This window comes from Dendropsophus ebraccatus, chromosome 8 (assembly GCF_027789765.1).
Source record: "Dendropsophus ebraccatus isolate aDenEbr1 chromosome 8, aDenEbr1.pat, whole genome shotgun sequence".
NCBI classification, from domain to species: Eukaryota; Metazoa; Chordata; class Amphibia; order Anura; family Hylidae; genus Dendropsophus; species Dendropsophus ebraccatus.
The window spans coordinates 92043104-92061697 of NC_091461.1; the positions used below are offsets into that span (position 1 = coordinate 92043104).

General features: G+C 41.5%; 1 protein-coding gene across 3 annotated transcripts; it reads left to right on the top strand.

Moving 5' to 3' along the window:
* The first annotated feature begins 3684 nt into the window (after positions 1–3684).
* Positions 3685–13065, top strand: LOC138799579 (gastrula zinc finger protein XlCGF57.1-like). Of its 3 annotated transcripts, none has more exons than XM_069980966.1 (8): positions 3685–3759; positions 5320–5419; positions 6497–6613; positions 6987–7160; positions 8711–8834; positions 10188–10282; positions 11081–11177; positions 11961–13065. In XM_069980966.1, exons 1-8 carry the CDS (start codon positions 3689–3691, stop codon positions 13058–13060), a joined length of 1878 nt encoding a protein of 625 aa, XP_069837067.1. In that variant the 5' UTR covers positions 3685–3688; the 3' UTR covers positions 13061–13065. The 3 variants fall into 3 exon arrangements, with proteins under 3 accessions (XP_069837067.1, XP_069837068.1, XP_069837069.1); XM_069980967.1 differs by having other exon boundaries at positions 7011–7160; XM_069980968.1 differs by lacking the exon at positions 3685–3759 and adding an exon at positions 4542–5178.
* The last annotated feature ends 5529 nt before the right edge of the window (positions 13066–18594 follow it).

Here is an 18594-nt window from a genome sequence, read left to right on the forward strand (position 1 = left end):
TTGCATTTAAAAGGCCCCTGTGTTGCCAAGACAGTTGAAACCCCCCACAAGTGACCCCATTATGGAAACTACACCCCACAAGGAATGTAACAAGGGGTGTAATGAGCATATGGACCCCACTGGTGACGGGCACAAATGTGGAACAATGTGGCGTGAAAATGAAATATTAAATTTTTTACACTATAATGTTGGTCTAGCCTTGAATTTATCATTTTCACAAGGGGTTAAAAGAGAAAAAAAAACACAAAATGTGTAGAGCAATTTCCCCCGAGTCCGTAAATCCCCCACATGTGGACATAAAGTGCCATGTGGGCGCAGGGTAAGCCTTCGAAGGGAAGGAGGGTCATTTGGATTTTGGAGGTTGGATTTGGCTAGAATGGATTATGAACGCCATGTCGCATTTACAGAGCCCTTGTGCTGCCAAGACAGTGGAAACCCCCCACAAGTGACCCCATTATGGAAACTACACCCCTCAAGGAATCTAACAAGGGGTGTAGTGAGCAAATGGACCCCTTGATGACGGGCACATTTGTGCCGTGAAAGTGAAAAAATGAAATTTTTCACTTTCACGTCACATTGTTCCACATTTGCGCCCGTCACCAGTGGGGTCCATATGCTCACTGCACCCCTTGTTAGATTCCCTGAGGGGTGCAGTTTCCAGAATGGGGTCACTTGTGGGGGGTTTCCAGTGTTTTGGCAGCACGAGGGCTCTGTAAATGCGACGTGGCCCTTGAAATCCATTCCAGTGAAATCCAGCTTCCAAACGCTCCTTCCCTTCGGAGGCTCGTCCTGCGCCCGCTTGGCACTTTATGTCCACATGTGGGGTATTTCTGTACTCGGGAGAAACTGCGCTACACATTTTGTGTCTTTTTTTTCCTTTTATCCCTTTGTGAAAATGAAAAATTGAAGGCTAGAACAACGTTTTAGTGTAAAAAATACTTTTGTCTTTTTTCACGCCACATTGTTTGGAAAATCTGTGAAGCACCTGTGGGGTCCAAATGCTCACCGCACCCCTTGTTACATTCCTTGAGGGGTGTAGTTTTCTAAATGGTGTCCCTTTAGGGGTGTTTTTTAGGTTTTGGCACCCCAGAGCCTCTGCCAACCTGAAGTGGTACAGTCAGAAATGACCAAATATAACGGAGCCATTGAAATGCACTGAGGCGCTCCTTTGTATCTGAGGCTTGTGGTTGTGTCAAATAGCGCAATAGGGACACATATGGGGTATTTCTATAAACTGCAGAAACGGGGCAATAATTATTGGGGTGCATTTCTCTGGTAATAGGTTCATAATTATGAAAAATATTGGATTACAATAAAATCTCTGCACAGAAAATTAAAATTTTCATATTTCTTACACACTTAGCTTTTATTTCTGTGACTCCCCTAAAGGGTTAAAACACTTTCTGGATATGCTTTTGCAGAGTGTGGGGGGTGCAGTTTCTGAAATGGGGTGCTTTGTGGGGCTTTGTAACACACAGTCCCCTCAAATACACTTTAAACCTGAACAGGTCCCTAAAAATATCTGATTTTGAAATTTTACCGAAAATTTGGAAATTTGCTGCTAATGTTTTACGCTTTCTATTGTTTAAAAAAAATGAAAGATAGTTTAATAAATGCCGCCAACATAAAGTAGACATGTTGCTAATGCTATTTAATATATAATTTATGTGATATAACCACTTTCTGTATACGCAAAAAAGTTTTAAAGTTGGAAAAATGCATTTTTTCACAATTTTTCACGCTATTTTGTTTTTTTTCATTAAGATTTGTTATAAGTATCGACTCCAATTTACTAGAAATGTGAAGTACAATATGTCACGAGAAAACAATCTCAGAATCAGCCGGATAGGTAAAAGCATCCCGAAGTGATTAATGAATAAAGTGACACTGGTCATATTCATAAAATTTACTCCGGTCCTTAAGGCCATTTCAGGCCCGGTCCTTAAGGGGTTAAACCAAAGCAATGCTCTTAAACCAAGTCACAATTTTGAAAAACTGTGAGCTCTTAAACCAAAAGCTAAGGAAACGTCCTGGTACGTAACCCAGCATGCTTTCCAAGCACCTACAGGTACCACAGTAACTTGTGTTCCCTGCTCAATTAATTTGGAATCTTATATTTATAAAGACCCACGCTGTATGCTAATTCCGTGCAAGTAGTCATCTGGGCTGTGGCTCCTCCATGTAGTCATGGTCCTAGGCAGGTTGCAGCGCTGTAATCACGCCCTTCTGGGCGAGATGGAAAGCGATGTACACTGTGACGTCGCCCGAGGGACGTAAGCAGCAGAGCCGGATTAAAGGGAGGGCACCCGGGGCACATGCCGGCCCCCCCTGTGCTGCGTCATCAGCTGCTCAGCCGCGATTGGCTGAGCATAACTGTCGTCATTGTCACAAGATGGTGGCCGGGGGTCAACGAGAATGCGGTGAGTATAACGCACCACAGTTCTGGGCCATTCACATACATAACATACATTACAAAGTTGTATAACTTTGTAATGTGTGTTATTTTGTGAATAAATGTTTAGCGCCGCACTACCCCTTTTAGGGATGGTCCGAATCTGCCGAAGTTTGGGTTCGTATGATCCCGAACGCTCGGCATCAGATTCCCGCTGTCTGCCCGCTCCATGCAGCGGGTGGATACAGCGGGAGGACCGCCTGGAAAACTGGGATACAGCCTATGGTTATGGCTGTATCCCAGGCGGTCCTCCTGCTGTATCCACCCTCTCCACGGAGAGGGCAGACAGCGGGAATCATTTCCGAGGGTTCGGGTTCGTACGAACCCGAACCGAAGCAGGTTCGGACCATCCCTAACCCCTTTAAATGAGCATGGAATCTGATGCAAGTTTACCTCAGCAATAAATAAATAGAATGGTGACTCACATGAGGTGAAGTAGCATCTCTCTTTATTACACTGTCCTCACAGTACAATAATAACAGTATTGTTCCTTTATTTACTGTATATATTCTGCAGCACCGTACAGAGATTGTTCCCTTTGGAAGGTTTGATAAAGTCCATGGGGAGCATATATGCAGCTGTTATCCCAGAACCTCAACACTACAAAGCAACATGGCTAACCTCTGTGCCCCGCACACTATAGCTATCAGCTCCTGGTCTCCTCCATGTAAGGGTATGTTCACACTGAGTAAGAATGTCGGAATTCCTCCGTGCTCAGTGTGCTGCTTTGAGTGAAGGAGAGGGTGACATGTCATTTCTTGGAGCGGAGAGCAGCAGAAGAGCGCGTGCCCACTCATTCACTCAAAGCAACACACTGAGCACGGAGAAATTCCGAGACGGGAATTCCGACGTTCTTGCTCAGTGTTAACGGGGCCAAAGTTGTGACAGACAGAAGAGCGGAGGACCTCTCATTCACTCACAGCAGGACACTGAGCATCCTTGGAATTCCGCCGTATTCTCTCAGTGTGAACATACCCTAATGCTGTTTTTCTAAAAACACGACTTAAAATGGGTCAACAAAGCAGCAGGCAGATGTTAGCTGGGAGTCAACAAGGAAACACAATACACCTACAGGGGGTTTTTGTCGTTAATCAACGGAAAAACTACATGAAACTCAAACAGCGCAGCCTGGAGCCTGACTCCTCCCCAAACATGTGCTGATCACATGATCATCACATCATCAAAGGTCCTTTACTTCCTACAGCAGCACAGCCTTCATGCTGAGTTCTCCCACACATGGTTAGATCACATGATCATGATATCATCAAAGGTCCTTTAGCTTACTGGGATTCAGCGTCTACTTATAAGTATGATTTGTGTTTATTGTCTTTGATTTATATGTGGTGTGTGTTATATACTGTGTGTGTTATATAGAAATAGTGTTATGTGTATTGTTAGCATTTTTATATGTTTGTGTAGATATGCATGTGTACAGTGTATATCTTTGTGAATTTTATAATGTAATGTGTGTCATGTTGGGGGTTTTAAAGTAACTGTAATTTTTAAAAACTTCTGTCTTGTCAGAGCGACATGTCAGAGATACGTATCGGTCAGTTCCGGATGCTTAGCTTTCTTTCCTGCCCACTGCTGTCATTACTATTGCACAGTAAACACAGGACTGTTTTTTTTTCCACTGATTTTTGCATTACATCACCCCAGTATGTATTCCGTACTAGCTGAGGATGTAGCAGAGCTGATGCGCATAGTATAGCTATGTGCTGCATAATGGGTGGGGGGTGTAGTGTAGGTTTAGATCTCTGCTTGCTGATCTCTGCCATCCAGACTCTAAGAACATCCATAACACTTACAATATACAGAGCTGTGACACAAAGATAGGTACATATGCCACAGACAGCAGAGATAGAACTATAACTTTTCATATTACAGAGACCTAGGCTCAGGGACACATGTAAGTCTATGGAAGGAGCACTTTCACTAGTGAACAGGTGCATGGAGATGATGCGGATGATGTCTCTAAGTCTATAGACAGCTAACCCGGCCCCCAGAGAGGAGATAACATGTCCTGTGTCTACAAAGGGAGGGAGCAGCGTGTTGTCAGAGAGGACACAGAGTAGAGGATTTTAGATGTCCAGAGCAGGTAAATAATAAAAATAAAAAAACAGGGAAAGGGTGCAAGTTAGGTTACACATGTATAATAGACATAGGGTGGTATTGGGAAGGGGGATAATTTAGAACAGGGTTGTTAAACTCAGGCCCTCCAGCTGTTGCAAAAGTACAAGTCCCATCATGCCTGGAGAGCCAAAGCTTTAGCTTTGTTTTTGTTACCCGAATATTGCAGCTCAACTGATTGACACACATGCCTGAAGCTGATGCCTGTATATCAGTAAAATGAAGACGAGGGGATGAAATAAGGAAATAGCATAGTCTACTTTACTGCTACTTACTCTTTTAGCAGCACAATGGCCTGACAGAATGAAAAGCACCATATTAGTCACAGTGTGGAAAGTGGAGCTTTATTATTGTGTACATCACTAAAACTATATGAACAGTGCCTAATTCATCTAGCCAACCTAAAGTGACTCTGTACCCACAATCTGCCCCCCCCCCCCAAAGGAGGGGTGTCGCAATCCTAGGGCATTGGTACTCTTGGCCATGCCAATTTGACACAGGGCTGAAAGTTTAAAAGTTGTTTTTTAGGACAATAACTGCATCACCTGCCGAACGGACCCCAGGACAGATCTTGGATGAAAAGCAGCTATCTGAAGGTACAAGAGGTTTGGGGGGGGGGGGGGGGTCAGATTGTGGGTACAGTGTCGCTTTAAGGGAGGGACACAAGTTCTGTCTTCTGATTTGAGGAAAAAACTTTTTTTTTTTTGTTAGCCTAATGTATTTCTTACTGCCTTCAGGCATCATAGAAAGGAGACACATGGCTTGGACAAAATAACTAAAAGGCCCCCATTTTTACATAGCAAAGTAGAACTGTTCCTGACACTGCTTACATCGCAGGTAATGTCCTGTTTCTTTCTCCAAATATACTATAATATGTCAGATATTCAGATATGACAGAAGATGTTTGCTGGTTAAGGGTGCGTTCACACCTACAGAATCTGCAGCAGATCCGCAGCAGATTTCATGCTGTGTTCAGTTATTTAAATTAAGTTTGCTGCAGAAAATCAGCTGCAGATCCTGTAGGTGTGAACGCACCATTAGGCTGGGTTCACACACAGTATATTTGAGGCTGTATTTGTGAGGCTGTATAGCAACCAAAACCAGGAGTGGAGTGAAAACACAGAAATCTGATTCACATAATCTGTTCACATAATGTTGTAATTGAGTGGATGGCCGTCATTTAATGGCAAATTTTTGCTGTTATTTTAAAACAACGGCTGTTATATTGAAATAATGGCAGTTACTTACTGTTATATGGCGGCCATCCACTCAATTTCAACATTGTGTGAACAGAGCCTTTCTGTGTTTTCAATCCACTCCTGGTTTTGGTTGCTATGAGGACCTGACTTGAGGACCAAATACAGCCTGAAATATACGTAGTGTGAACCCAGCCTCAGACTGTATTTTGTGCCAGAGTTATGACACACACACTTTTATTCATTCCCCCCATTTAATACTGTGGCCTAAGTTGATAGATAAGTCGACATCTGTTATTTCCTTAATTACATCACAGTAGAGCAGCAAAACCGCTATCTGCATGTCCAATTTATTTTAATAGATATATTTATTTACTCCCCCCCCCCCCCCAATAAATAATTATTATTATAATCATCAGTCAATATTTTCAAGAGTGATATCTGCGGTAATTTTCACTGAATATAGTTAGATAATAGTTGTCCAACGTCAAATGGTGAATCCCACTTTGTATTGTTTTTATCACTGTATGGCACTTTAACTACGGTACAGCAGAGGTGTAAATCATTGCATTGTATGGTTACCTGTGCACTGTATGGCAGGATATTTGGGATGACATGTTTGGTGCATTGCCAAAAAGTAACTCATAGTCTGTCCTTCATATGTGAGATATACTGTATGGGTGTAAATACTTTCACACTCTGCCCTCTTCTCTTCTAGTTCCTTGAGCAAGAAAACAGGTTGCTTCCTGACATGAGAATGGAGAAAGACAGAATACAGGTGGCAGAGAGAATATTAAACCTCACCAAACAGATACTTTACCTGCTGACTGGAGAGGTGAGGAAACTATTCCACATGTCATAAAATCTATCTTTTAGGACCAGTTCACACAGAGTAAAATCTGCGGAATTCCGCGGAGGACAGTGGCAGAAGCGGAGGCGCTCGGGCCATCCCATTGAAACAGACAGCAGGTGGGAATTCCGCTGATTTTTACTACGTGTGAACTGGCCCTTAATGTGTAGCTGTCATTTAATTTTTTTGGCGATTATAAGAAACTCTGTAATAGATTTTATTTAGTGATGAGCGAATAGCGAGATATGTGAGTGTTTGGCTGATCGCTTTCTCTATTACACTGGAAGTTATCTGCCTGATTTGTGTAATATGGTTTTTTGTTTAGTTTATAAAAATGAGCCTGTTTTTGTAAATCTAGGCCAATACCTCTCTCCCTGTACAGGATTACCTAGTAGTGAAGAAGATACCTGATGAGAAGGAAGAATATAGCAGTAATCGGGTTCCTCTACCTGCATCACTGATACATAAAGGAAACCTCTATCAGGATATTCTGGAACTCATCAACAAGATCAGTGAGCTGCTAACTGGAGAGGTAAGAGCCACTGGGAATGCCAGGAGGGAGGTTTCTGGTCATCTTGGTAGTCGTGTATGTGACAGCAATAAAGGCTGAATACTATATAAGAAACTAAACTGTTTAGGTTTGCCATTTTTGCTAAAGAAGCACAGAAGGGAAGGTGCAGATAGTTGCACTGACCCCTTTGTTATGGTGCGTTTACACAGACAGATTTATCTGACAGATCTTTGAAGCCAAAACCAGGAACAGACTATAAACAGGGATCAGGTCATAAAGGAAAGACTGGGATCTATCCTCTTTTCAAATCCATTCCTGGCTTTGGCTTCCAAAATCTGTCAGATAAATCTTTCTGTGTAAACGCACCATTAGTCACAGTAGCAAGTAATCTCTTAGATCATGTTAAATGCAGTCTATATACAACTACTTATTGAATAAAAAAAAAGATGGTTATTTTTAAAAAAAAATATTTTTCCAAAGTATAATTTAAGAAGCCTTCACAAGATTTATGGTGCGTTTACACAGGAAGATTTATCTGACAGATTTTGGAAGCCAAAGCCAGGAATGGATTTGAAAAGAGGAGCAATCTTAGTCTTTCCTTTATGATCTGATCCCTGTTTATGGTCTGTTCCTGGCTTTGGCTTCAAAAATCTGTTATATAAATCTGCCTGTGTAAACGCACCATTAGGGGCTATTCACACGTCCACAAATTACTGTCCGTGCATTAAGCAGTTTTGAAGCTCCTGACATCATAATGAATGCTGATGCCAGGAGCTCCGAGGTCCGGTCCACAGAATACTGTGCACGGACATGAATTTATGGGGCACAATTACTGCTGTTCAAAGCCCAGGCTGGGAAAAGTCCACAGAATTTCCACAGACACTTTTAAGCAGATTCCACTGGGCAGCCTCCGCTTGAAGTTCCACCTGTTCCTTAGACTTAATGATATTTGCTGGCAGATTCCGCTGTTCGCCGACATGTCAATTCATTTGGCGGACAGGAGAATTTGCTGGCAGATATCATTGAGTCTATGCGACGGGCAAAACTTCAAGCGGAGGCTCCCGGTGGAATCCTTGAAGTCTCTGCGTAAATTCCATAGCGTGCACATACCCTTAGGGCCCGTTTACATTATGGAATCAGCGCCAAAATTCCATGCGGGACCCCCGCGTCAATTCTTTGAGCGGAGAGTGGAGGCGTGCAAGCCCTCCCATTTAAACAGATACTAGGCAGGTTTCTGTGCCGAGTCCGTGCGCGGGGGTTCTGCACAGAATTTCGGCCCTGATTTCGTAGTGTGAGCAGGCCCTTACACAGGACACTGCCCTGTCATTTATTTCCTGTTTCTTGTGTCTGGATGTGAGTCCTGAGCGCTGACACCTGTGAAGACTTGTTGGGTAGTGCTGTAATGGCAAGCCCTCCTTATCTGTCGGAAAAGGGCCGAACAGTATATCTGGAGATTAGCAGCATATACACTGCATCATAAGAGCTGTGTGGGCAGCACCAGTAAGTAAAGAAACCAGGATGGTTCAGGAATTGCATGGCTGACAATGAGTTTATATTTTTCTATGTATCAGATTCCTATAAGATATCAGGATGTCACAGTCTATTTCTCTATGGAGGAGTGGGAGTATTTAGAAGAACACAAGGATCAATACAAAGACATTTTTATGGAGAATCGCCAGCCTCTGATATATTCAGGTACTTTCTTTTTGATTGTTTGCATTGTTTGTACAGTTGATACTCCAGTTTTTTTCAGGTTTTATTGCTGCGTTATATGGCCATGAGGAGAGTTCATGCAGCACACTTAAGGTGGGTTCACACTGAGGAATTTTCGAGGAATTGTAGAGGAAAGTTTTCTGCTTGAAATTCCTTGCCTATTCAGCTCTGGCAGAATATGAGCAGAATTTGAGCGGAATTTAAGCGGAATGTAAGCAGAATTCGAGCAGAATTTCAAGCAGAATTAAAGCCCCATTGACTCCTAAAGGATTCCCCTAGTGGAATCCGCCCAAAGAATTGACATGTCAATTCTTCAGACGAAAAGCGGATCTGCGGCGGAATTTTCAGCACGGAAATTCTGCTGTGTGAACAAATAAGCGGAAAGCCCCTTAAAGCCCATGTGCATTCACAATGTTCATTCTTTATGGGCGGAATTCCTTGCGCATTTTGACGCGGAATCTGCCTGAAAATCTGCGAGAATTCCTCAGTGTGAACCCACCCTTACTTCACATGTAGTATTTTATTCAGAATTTGTAACCAAACACAGGAGTGGAACTAAAAGGTAAAACTATAATAAAAAGATTAGCACCTTTTTTTTAAGTCCACTGGATGCAGAATATGGTGCCATCTGCCGCACATCTATTAGAAAAATGATGGGACACATGAGGGTGAAACTTCTAGAAGGCACCGTCTGTCACTCCATCAGCACTTTAATTTCCTGGCAAAACCCATATATATGACAATATATTGGGGTCATATATTATGTGTCAGGTGGAAGTAAATTGATGGCATCTGGGGATAGAAAATCTAGTCAGGAAGTTTGTGAATATCTTGAACAAGTAATAACCAATGCGGGATAATACCCTACCACGTCACCACCAAGAAGGGCATGTGTATAGTCACTGAGAAAAAGCTGATTTGGAGCCACACAGTGATGAGGTGGCTAGTGAGGAAACTGATGTCACAAATTGTTTATAAAGTGATAGTACCACTAGGTACATCGCTTTGTGTTTTTTTTTTCACATGAATAGACTGGCGTGGGGATGCCGGTGTGTCTTTTTTTTTTTTTTGAACCGCAGCCTAGTTCCCGCGCACACTACCAGTTTATTCCCCAGCAGCCCGTCCCCAGTGTGACGATATCCCCTCTGTGATGCGGCTTCATGCTAACGTAGAGGATCTGTGGGCTTTCTTGAGGAGGTCAGGTGGATGTGACAAGCTAACCCTTCCAAAACTCTCCTAATATCACATATAGCATGAACTTTTAGATGTGTGCATCTTCTACCTAAATTAGGTGTTAATGATAGATGACTTTAGTAAGATTTGTATTTACAACAGATCATTCAAGAGAAGAAGAAACATCAGAGAACCGTCCGGGTCCTTTATATTTAAGGAATTATTCAGAGAAAAATCCAAATATCCCACACCATCAGGTAGGTAGAATTATGAAAATCTGGATACACAGTCAGTCAGTAAATATTTCCACAAAATATGGCAAAGATTTCTGAGATAGGGGTTGTACTCTTGGTTGGGAGGTGCCCCCAACCCCAGTCCTTCTATTATGGCACAGACGCTGACCACTAGACACAGAATACGTGGAAGAAAAGCCCCTGTCATGACATAGCTGCAGGTTCCTGGTTGAAGCCAAGTCTACAACATGTGCCATCAGTACCTGTGAGAGGAAGGTTTGTCTGCAGTCAGGGGCGTAGCTAGGATTCATTGGGCCCCATAGCAAAAAAATGTTCTGTGCCCTCCCTCCCCTACACACAACACAAAGACTACTTTCTGCTTAACCCTTTATGTACTGCAGGGTGTAAGTGACCCAATGTTCCCTAACATGCTGCACCACAACAAAAGTTAAAAAGGAAGACAATGAGCTCTCTGCTTTACTGCTTGTGTACTGATAACCCCTCAGAGCATTGTAGCAAAGATCTTGTCCTCTGCATTTTAACCCTTTTCATGTTGGAGCATGTAAGTGAGGTTTGGGTCACTTACACACTACAGTACATAAGTGGTTAAGCAGAAGGACACAGGAGACTCTTATCTTCCCTGTGCATCCCCAGGCCCCCCTCCTTAATGGGCCCCATAGAAACTGCCTACCCTGCCTTTATGGTAGCTACGCCATTGTCTGTGGTTCACATCATGGCTGCAGCTTGGTGAGCGGTTGCTCTGTGTTACCTTATACCGTAATCTCATACTGTACATCTCTGGTTTTATCTGTGGTGAATTAGGTAACAATTCTGAATGATATAAAAGAAAAAGAGAATACATGTGTGGAAGTAAGCCATCCGTGCAAGGAGGAGGAAGTTCCTACAGATGTCAGTAAGGGTGAGTGATAACCATTACATACTGAAACTAATTCATCTATTTTTCTTTTTTGTTTCCACTATAACCTTGTATTCCATATTCTTCAGTCAGTAAAAAGTGAGAGAAAACGTCTTCCCATATGGCAGACTAGAGTACACAGCTTGTGCATGGATTTTTAATAACCCATTCAGCTTATTTCTGAAACCATCTGCTGTGTCAACATACCCCTAGATTCTTGCAATAGCGATGGTCACAATAGTAATAGTATAAAAAGTGCTATAGTAGATATAGACTAGTTTCTACTATTAGGTCTAGCTTCCCCATTAATAAGTGTTGTGGCCTGTTCATGGTTTATATTCCTCTGCATACCATTATGCAGGCTAGTGCAACTGTATCTCAATTACGTGAAAAAGAAATTCAGGAACTGTGCAGAGCAGTAGTAAATCCCCATAGAAAACCTCTCCTGCTCTGGACAGTTCACTGTCACTGACAGAGGTGGCAGCACTTCCTGCAGGACATACAGCAGCTGATAAGTTCTGGAAGACGAGATTTTTAAATAGAAGTAATTTACAAACCTTTTAAACTTTTTGTTACCAGTTGATATGAACAAAAAATTTTTAATGTTGGTAGGTGAGGATTTTTTGTGTTCTCAGTTTTATTGGCACCCTGCTTTGATTATAGGATGTGTAATAAAATAAATAACTGGTCTTTATGGGTTAAAATGTGTGTTCTAAACATTTATGGGAAGCTTTTTAAAATATCCATATCTGTTTTGCAAAATATGAAATTTGCTTCTGTTTCCAGCTGACAATTGCACCAAAAACACTGCGGGAAATCTTTCACATCCAAATTGTGAAGAACCGTACAATTGTATCACAGAAGACGGTCAAGGGAAACACTGCAAACTCCTTACAACTGTACCATCTGTTCTTCATATCAGAGATCTTTCTTCTGATGCAACTAATCACAAAGAAGCTCCATCTAATCAATCACATAATGTTACACAAAGTACAGGAGAGACAGGTGGTAAGATATTTCAGTGTTCTGAATGTGGAAAATGTTTAACTAGGAAGACACTTCTTATTGAGCATCAGAGAACTCACACAGGGGAGAAGCCATATTCGTGTTCTGTATGTGGGAAATGTTTTGTAAGAAAACCGCGTCTTATTGAACATCAAAGAACTCACAGAGAGGAGAAGCCATTTTCATGTCCAGAATGTGGGAAATGTTTTAAACATAAGTCCACTGCTGTTAATCATCAGGTAATCCATACAGGGGAGAAGCCATTTTCATGTTTGAAGTGTGGAAAAAGTTTTAGCAGGAAATTATCTCTTAATGAACACTATGTAACTCACATAGGGGAGAAGCCATTTTCATGTTCTGAATGTGGGAAATGCTTCACAAGGAAATCAAGTCTTATTGAACATCTAAGATCTCACACAGGTGAGAAGCCTTTTTCATGTACAGAATGTGGGAAATGTTTTAGTCAGAAGTCCGATCTTGTTAAACATTTTGTAATCCATACTGGAGAGAAACCATTTTCATGCTCAGAATGTGAAAAATGGTTTGGCACGAAATCTCATCTTGTTAAGCATCAAATAATTCACTCAGGGGAGAAGCCATTTTCATGTTCAGAATGTGGAAAATGTTTTAGCCACAAGTCTGATCTTGTTAAACATCAGAGAATTCACACAGGAGAAAAACCATTTTCATGCTTAGAATGTGGGAAATGTTTCATTCGGAAATTTGATCTTGTTAAACATCAAGTAATCCATACAGGGGACAGACCATTTTCATGTTCAGAATGCGGGAAGTGTTACAAACAGAGCTCAGCTGTTGCTCAGCATAAGAAGCGAAGCCATGGTCATGTTCAGGCTACGGCAAAGGTTTTACCTCAAATATAATTAATTAAAAGTCACTTTTAGAAACCTGTTTTTTTTTTTTTTTTATCATGTTCTAAGTACCACAACAAAAACACCATATTGCTTATGCAGAAAAATAGTGTGAAAATATGTGAAAAAAGGGGGAATGGGGCCTGACAGCTTATTTACACACATTACAAAGTTATATAACTTTGTAATGTGTGTTAAGCAGAAAAAGAAAAACACCACACTACCCCTTTAACCTTATCCTCAAACCCAAGGGTTTTAAACAACAATTCCTTAAAGGAGGATTCTGCCCATAATTAATTTTGCTGCCCTTGGTGAGAACATAACAAACAGATTATTCTTACCTTTCCGCACTCCCCTGGTGTCCTCCTGCGTCATCTTTGGGTGCCGACTGGGTAAATCTACATCTACTTCTGAAACTGGCTTGTCTGGCAGTGACTGTCTGCTCAGCCAATCACTGACCAAGACGGGATAGCACTACAGCCAGAGATTGGCTGATCAGGCTGTCACTACCAGACATGTCCGTCTCGGAAGTAGAGGCGGATTCCCTCAGCCGAGACGCGAAGATGACTTGGAGAACACTGGGGGAGCATGGAGAGGTAAGAATAGACAGTTTATGTTAAAAGTCAATTTTCTATGTTTTTTTCACCCGAGAAAAACTGCCACAGGCGCTCTGGCTACTATTCCTTTTTTATGTGTATTTTTCTTTACTTGCGCTGCTTTGTGCGTCCTACCTTTGATGTTAGCAGCGTGTAGCTTGGTGGGTATATAAGGTGTGCCATAGACTGTCAGCACACACATCTCTTGTTTTTGTTGTGAGGTGATTTATTACAAGTTGGAAAAGGATTTGAATAATCGGCTTTCGAGCCAAGGTTGCCAATATTTCTAAGGTGGGCAGACGTGCCTGAAACGCAAGTTCACCGAATCCTACTGCATCTGTACGGCTCAGAAGCAGACTGATGATCCCTGCTAGTAAAGTTCCAGCGGCAGAAAAGGCTTCCGTTTTCAGGGCAGTATCAGAATTAGACTACTTCTTATTGGCAAAGGGTTATCTTCTCTAGTCAGTTACACTTTCTGCTTTTTATTTTTTATATGTTTTTATTTAAATTTCAGCAAAAGAAAAATGTTTTGTAAACAATACAACCAGGACCGAAACAGAGGTCCGAATTCATGTCATACAATTGCATTAGAGACATACAGTAAATCCTCCTAACCCAGACATCTGCCTCCAATGGTCGTCCGTGTCGCCTATGTAAGAATAATGAGTAATAATATTCGTTCTCATCACAGAGATATGTGAAATATGAAAAGGAGACTCTCAGATTAGCATCATGAACGACAAGTCTTTTATAGAGATCACCCCACTTATCCTGTAACTCTATGACCCATAGTAGGAAGACAAAGGGGCCCTAGAGTCCCCGCTAGGTTGTTTTTGCAATACCAGTCTGTGCAGCGAAATGGGAAAACAATATCAACAATTTCTTGTGGTTGGTAATGAGAGATCCAAAAAGACTTTCATCTACTAAAGAATTGCTTTGTCACACTTTCTGCTTCATCAAATGGGAAAACAAACACCTAGAAACCCCTGATGGGACAATACAAGTTGGTGGTGGCAACATTATGGTCTTGGGGAATGTTTTTGTGGTATTCTCGGATCATATGGTTCTTTATTAGAGATGAGCGAACCTTGAGCATGCTCGAGTCGATCCGAACCCGAACTTTCGGCATTTGATTAGCGGTGGCTGCTGAAGTTGGATAAAGCCGCTCAGCCAGTGTCAGAGACCAGGAAGCTGCCGGGAATCAGGGTGGTGAGTGGACGTTGCTGCCCTCAGCCACCTCCTCCCCGGCCAGATCGGCAAAAATCCCCCCCCCCCCGGTGGACTACCCTTTTAAAAAAAAAAAACATCTCCCATTGCTTCAAGTACCACTGCGTAGCTAAAGCCTGCAGTTTGTGGAATTATCTGGAAATTCTAAATACATCTAGCTGTAAAGCAACACCAGATCGTTATTCAATCTACATATTGGTCAGTGCCATGGATTAACACTGAGAGCAACTACTTAAAGGGGTTGTCCAGCGAAAATCTTTTTCATATCAACTGGTGTCAGAAAGTTATATAGATTTGTAACTTATTTCTATTAAAAAAAAAATCTCACGTCTTCCCATACTTACCAGCTGCTGTATGTCCTGCATGAATATTGTTTTATTTTCAGTCTGACACAGTGCTCTCTGCTGACATCTCTGGCCGAGACAGGAACTGTCCAGAGGAGGAGAGGTTTTGTATTGGGATTCCCATAGTAAGCCTCTCCTGCTCTGGAGGGTTCTGGAGGCTTCTACACGAGCATACAGCCTCGTGGTAAACAACATCCCATCATATTAAGATTCTGACCTGCCTGTCACACACAGCTCTGCGTGTTACACATACACACTGCACACAAGAAGTAGCTGTACACCATATACATTCCATACAAGATACACACAGTGTAACGCAAGCAGCAGACAGTCTCCTCCAGCTCCTCCCCCACATCTGACTGATCACATGATCATTACATTAGAAAAGGTCCTTCAACTCCTCCAGCAGTACACCCTGCAGACTCCTCCCACACATGTGACCGATGGCATGTACATGACATCATCACAGGTCCTTTAACCCACTGGGATCCAGCATCTACTGATAAGTTAGTGGTGGATAAATGTGACTTGTAATTGTTCTGTCCTTTTTATAATTCTATATTGCATGTAATGAGACGTTTTGAGGAGTTGTGTGTTTTATACAGGGTGCCACATTATTAATATTTTAAGGGTTGTATATATTGTTAGTATTTTACAGTATATGTTCACACAACATCAAAAATATTGAAAAGAAGGCCAATTTTCAGATTTAAAAAAACGTCAGTTTTTGCTGAGATTCAACTAGCTGCAATGGCTGTCAATAAAAAGACAAAGGCTATGTTCACACAACGTTTTTTCAGCTCCGCTTAAAATGACGTCCGTTATTTTGAGTATAAAATAACGGACGTTTTTTAGCAGCCTGGCCTCCCATTAGTGCAATGACTGATGTTTGCAAATTATTTTAGTTTGGGATTACTAATTGCCCTTTGGATGTGTCTTAATTTAAAAGTCCATTGAATTTTATAGTAAAAACGCAGAAAGAACGGTGACAAAAGAAGAACTGTGAGTGAACAACTAATAAAAAACGTCCGCTGTTTGCAAAAGACGTCCGAAAATAATGTTCATGTTCATTACTTTGACGTCCGCGGCAAAAATGTCAGTTTTTCAATGCACTGTGTGCAATTGACGTCCGTCTTCCCATTGACTCCAATGCATTGCCATTGCAGTCAGTTAAATCGTGTCAAAAACGGACGTTTTTCTCCATTTTTGACATTGTGTAAACATAGCCAGACAGTGTATTGAATAACGGATGTTTTCGCTGCGTGCGTCAAAATATTGAACATGATCATTATTTTCAGACGTCTTTTGCAAACAGCGGACGTTTATTAGCTTTTCACACACCGTTTTTCTTTTGTCACTGCTCTTTCTCCATTTTTACTGTTAAATTCAATGGACTTTTTAATTAAGCCACACCCAAAGGGCAATTAGTAATCCCAAACTAAAATAATGTGCATACACCAGCCACTAAGGGGAGGCCAGGCTGCTGAATGACGTCCGTTATTTTAGACTCAACATAACGGACGTCATTTTAAACAGGGATGAAAAAACGCTGTGTGAACATAGCCTATATCTGTATGTGTGAAACAGTTATATATTATGTACAGTGTATATCTATAGTGTTTATAAGAGCTATATAGCATGTTAGTGTTTTATGTGCATGTAGCTGTAGAGATGTAATAAATATGTTTATTATGTAGGTCATAAAAAAAAAAATTTTCAGCATATTGGATGAATTTCAGCATTATTTTAGCAGCATATTATATAGATAAGGGTTTAGTAAATGTACATCATGGAGAAAAATTGTTTGAAAATTGAATTTTAGTTTTTTTTTTTTTTAAATCACAGCGCGGTTTTAGCAACAATAACAGCACAATCTGCAGTGCATCAATAAACCCTTAGGCCCCGTTCACAATGAGCCTAAGGGTGCCTTCACATGTACCAAATCGCTGTGGATTCCACGCTGCAAATTCCGCATGGAAATCCTCTGCAAGTATGGGTTTACATACTTGCAGCAGGTTTTCATTCCGCTGAGAGTATGTAAAGCCCTGTCTCCCTTAACCTACCGCTACCCATTTAATACAGTCAAACAAATGTGGCATACCATTATCAAGATAAAGTAATAGACAGAATAGAATGAAAACATGGCTCCAAAAGAGACTTGTCTGGTAAATCAATAGAAAAGACTAAAACTTCCCATTCAAAAATGGAAATCCAATGTGGAGTGTGGCCAAAGATGTTGGTTGTTTCCAGTCAGTCAGTGTGTAAAATGTGGTACAAGTATATACAAAATGTTATAAAAGGAAAACATACTGGTAGAACAAGGAAGGTGGGACATGGAGAGAGAGGAGCGGCCGCACATCCCACATATGGCTGACACTAGTGCCGCTAGGCCCATGCTTAGCGGCATTAGTATCAGCCATAGATGGGATGTGCAGCCGTTCCTTTCTCTCCATGTCGTGTAGAACAAGGAAGATGGCAAAGCAATTTCCTTGAAAATACAAAATGCAAAAAGAAGCACCTTCCCACAAATAGTTAACTTGGCTGAACCCTGAGCTCCTAGCGGAGACATTTCCACCTTCTTTTCATTTCCACAAAAATGATCAAACTGAAAGACAATTCGCATAATACCACCATAATTTTGTCTCAAAATAATGGCCGTCCAAAAAAACATTGTGTGAACATAGCCTAATGATGTATATAAAGATGACTGCCTGAAGACAACATTGAAAAACACATAACAGTGCATCTTGCTATGGAGCAAAGAGGGTTAAACCGCTGCTTTAATTATACAAAACGATTAGTGGCCTTACTTGGCCAATTACCGGCTGTTAAGGCTGCTAATCGATTTGTGTAATGGTGTGTTTACACAGAAAGTTTTATCTGACAGATTTTTGCAGCCAAAGCCAGGAATGGATTTGAATAAAGAAGAAATCTCAGTCTTTCCTTTATGACCTGTTCTCTGTTTATAGTCTGTTCCTGGCTTTGGCTTCAAAAATCTGTCAGATAAATCAGTGTGTGTAAACACACCACTATAGGGCATGTTGAAAGGCAGCGATCAGCCGACATGAACAATGTTTTCTGATCGTGGTGTTTTAATATGCGGAAACAGCACGATCATGTCAGTGACAGTCTGCTGCACGCCGCTCCACGTAATAGCAGAGGCGGCAGAGAACTCAGATAAGAAGTGTATGCAAGGCAGCCCTTTGTTACCACCTTTTGCAAAGTACCTGTCTTTACTAAAAGTGGTGTGAGAGAGCTGCATAGCACATACTTCTTAACAGCATTTATAGTGGAGCATGAATGGCCTATAAGTCTCCACTAGAGATGAGCAAACCTCTAGCACACGTGGGTTTATCCGAATCCGAGTGTACGGCATGTA

Coding starts and splice junctions, on each gene's coding strand:
- LOC138799579 (XM_069980966.1), top strand. CDS start 3,689: ATGGTTAGATCACATGATCATGATATCATCAAAGGTCCTTTAGCTTAC. Junction 3,760..5,319: donor GATTCAGCGTCTACTTATAA/GTATGATTTGTG, acceptor TACTGCCTTCAG/GCATCATAGAAAGGAGACAC. Junction 5,420..6,496: donor TGACACTGCTTACATCGCAG/GTAATGTCCTGT, acceptor CTTCTCTTCTAG/TTCCTTGAGCAAGAAAACAG.